The sequence below is a fragment of the Apis dorsata genome, unplaced genomic scaffold (assembly GCF_000469605.1).
Source record: "Apis dorsata unplaced genomic scaffold, Apis dorsata 1.3 scaffold_149, whole genome shotgun sequence".
NCBI lineage: Eukaryota > Metazoa > Arthropoda > Insecta > Hymenoptera > Apidae > Apis > Apis dorsata.
The window spans coordinates 47908-50649 of NW_006263440.1; the positions used below are offsets into that span (position 1 = coordinate 47908).

The window sequence follows — 2742 nt, forward strand, 5'->3', positions numbered from 1 at the left end:
ATTATTCCCTATATTTCTATTCATAGTAATTTATTCAAATGATTAATTTCTAAAGTTCGATTGTTTGATCGATTGTTCGGCTTCGTTTATTACGCGAAATTCTATGGAATTCTTGACCTTTTCCCCAACGACACGAAAGAAATAAATCAGGTTTTAATCGTTGCATTGAAAATGCACTTTTTACGATGCCGCGTCAACCATTTGATTTTTTTCGCACGAGGTACTATATATTTTATTTTTGCTTGCTCAACTTTCAACGTTAGATCTTTCTCAATCTTGTACGGGCAATGGACGAGTATCAGAAGGCAAAAACGGTTTAATAATGTGCTGCGGTAACGAATATATTTATATAGGTATATGTTACCGGATTAAACACCAGTAGGCTCGTTCTTTTTTCCACCTTAAAATTTAAGCTCGCGGTGAACTCGTGGCTTCCTACGAATAAATTTAAAACGATTCTCTACGAGTATGAAAAGATTAATTAGAATTAAGCAGAAAAAGGAAAAGTGTTTCCGATTTTGATTGTATCAAACCGTGTAATAGAATTTTCTTTCTTTCTTTGATTCTTAAAATTTTTGGAAATATTTTCAAAGTTTTCGTAATTTTACATCTCGATTTTACTTTCGCGTGATCTATGAAAAATGGAATTCCTCTTCAACCGTCGATGTTTCGATGTCCTTGTGTACGTTTAGTATTTAAAATTATTTAAAATAACTTAAAAGTAATTTGTAAAAATAATAATAATAAAAAAAAAAGAAATATTAAGTAGATCGTTTAGATCCTTTTCAGTCGGATGTAACCATACGGTGTTTAATATTTTTTAAGTACTACGATCATTTTTATCACTATCTTTCTTATTAAACGATTCGCACCGTACACTCACATTTCATATTAAGAATAAGTTAAAAAACGTAGAAAATCTAAATATACGATAAAGGACGATTATCGTATACTGAAAAGGATCGAAAGAACGTAACAAATGTGTGTTAATCACGAAAAATTAGAAGAAGAAAAAAAAAAGATAAAAATTTGTGATTGTTTCGCAAAATTTTTTCTCTCTCTCTCTCTCTCTCTCTCTCGAACGAATTTTACTCCTTGGGTGTCTGTTGTTCCTCCGTCGATGTTTTCGTGTATAAGATCTCGGCGTATTCCGTTTTGTCCTCGTTCAGATGCCGAATTGGAACATTCTGTTGCTGTTGCGTCAAGTCCAATTCGGCATAAACTATTCCTCCTTCGTCCGTGGTTGGTTTAGCAACATCTTGGGCAATTGATGCTGCTTGATGCTGTGGAATTCACAGTCCTGTTAATTGCCATTATAATTCCATTGCTTTACGATCGGTTAAAAGGTTTTCTATAATTTATATCATATTCCACTTGAAATAATTTTTACAAGAAAGGATGGATTTAAAGTAGAATTTGTCGTGTTATTTTCCTATTCTATATTAAAATATTCTTGGTTATCGCGAAATCTTTTTAAGTTTTTCTGTCACTTCAATCACTGAATATTTAATATTTTTTTTTTTTTTGGTATCGATATAAAAATATAATAAGTAACTTAAAAAGCATAATTAATGTTATCTACTTATCTATCTATAAGAGCTATTAAAATATAATATCGCTTGATTCGTAGAAACGATTAAATTTAAATATGCAAAGATCAAAAGAAAAACGTATAATTTTTTTTCTACAATATATCGATACGCATCCCTTATTCAAAGGAAAAAGGAAATTTTTAGAAACAGTTAACGCGTTAACGATTAACCGAGATGGATATATGATATTTGATTGAAACGAATGTAACGCGACAGAAAGATTATTCGAGAATAACTTGTTTACCTTCTCATCATCCACTGTAACGACAGTTCTCATGGTATCGGTGTCAGCGCCAGACACTTTATCCTTATTGCGTTTAAATAGGTTAGACAGACTGATTCTCGATTTCCGTTCTTCTCGAGATCCATCCACTTCTGTTCTGGAATAGCGGCCGGCACTTTCCGTATCACTTCTAATCAATACAGTTTATTCTTTTTAAAGTTTATTTGTTATTTAATTTTCATTTCTTTCTTTTCTTTTCTTTGTTTCTTTTTTTTTTTTTTTGAAACAATTATTCCAATATACGAGAATATTATTCAATTACGAGAATAAATTCGAAGTGATTGTTGTGTAACTGAACAAAAATTTCGATTTTTATTTTATTAAAAGATAGAAAAATAAACAAGAGAAATAAAATAGTTTTAACGTGAAATAAAGTAGTATTATTGATTATTGCGAAATAAATCGATAAATGCGAAATAAACGATTTACATATTGAAATAATCAAGATAAAATCTAATAGAAAAAAAAAGTTTTATGTCTTTAACAACGTATACGTGCAATGGTATATACATATCTTTTTTTCTCGTTTGATTTTTATAAAGTTTGAATTATAAAATACTTTTGACGTCAGTTTTAAAGAATCGCTTCGAAAAAATGGGAAAAATATTATAAATTTACTTGTTATTATATTTATACAAAATAATGTTATTTTAATAATATAAAATTATTAAAATAATGTTATAAAATATGGTTAATCAAAATTATAATTTTTAGAACGTTCATAATATGAAGGCATAAATGAATGAATTGATTATATATTTTTTTTCAATATTATTACGGAAAATTAAAAATTTCTCTACTGCGAATTACAATATTTGTCATAAAGATGAGATTATGTAATTTCTCGCAAAAAGAAAAAAAAAAAAA

General features: G+C 28.5%; 1 protein-coding gene across 5 annotated transcripts in view; it reads right to left on the bottom strand.

Annotated features, from left to right (window-relative positions):
* Positions 1 to 864: 864 nt before the first annotated feature.
* The window catches only part of LOC102680513 (fasciclin-3), a 310068-nt gene continuing 308190 nt past the window's right edge, over positions 865 to 2742 (bottom strand). For all 5 annotated transcript variants that reach the window (XM_006613380.2, XM_006613384.2, XM_006613382.2 and 2 more), the window contains 2 exons: positions 1837 to 2005; positions 865 to 1283 (listed from right to left, as the gene is read on the bottom strand). In XM_006613380.2, the coding sequence (XP_006613443.1) occupies positions 1089 to 1283; positions 1837 to 2005 (364 nt within the window). In that variant the 3' untranslated portion in view covers positions 865 to 1088. The remainder of the gene's footprint in view (positions 1284 to 1836; positions 2006 to 2742) is intronic.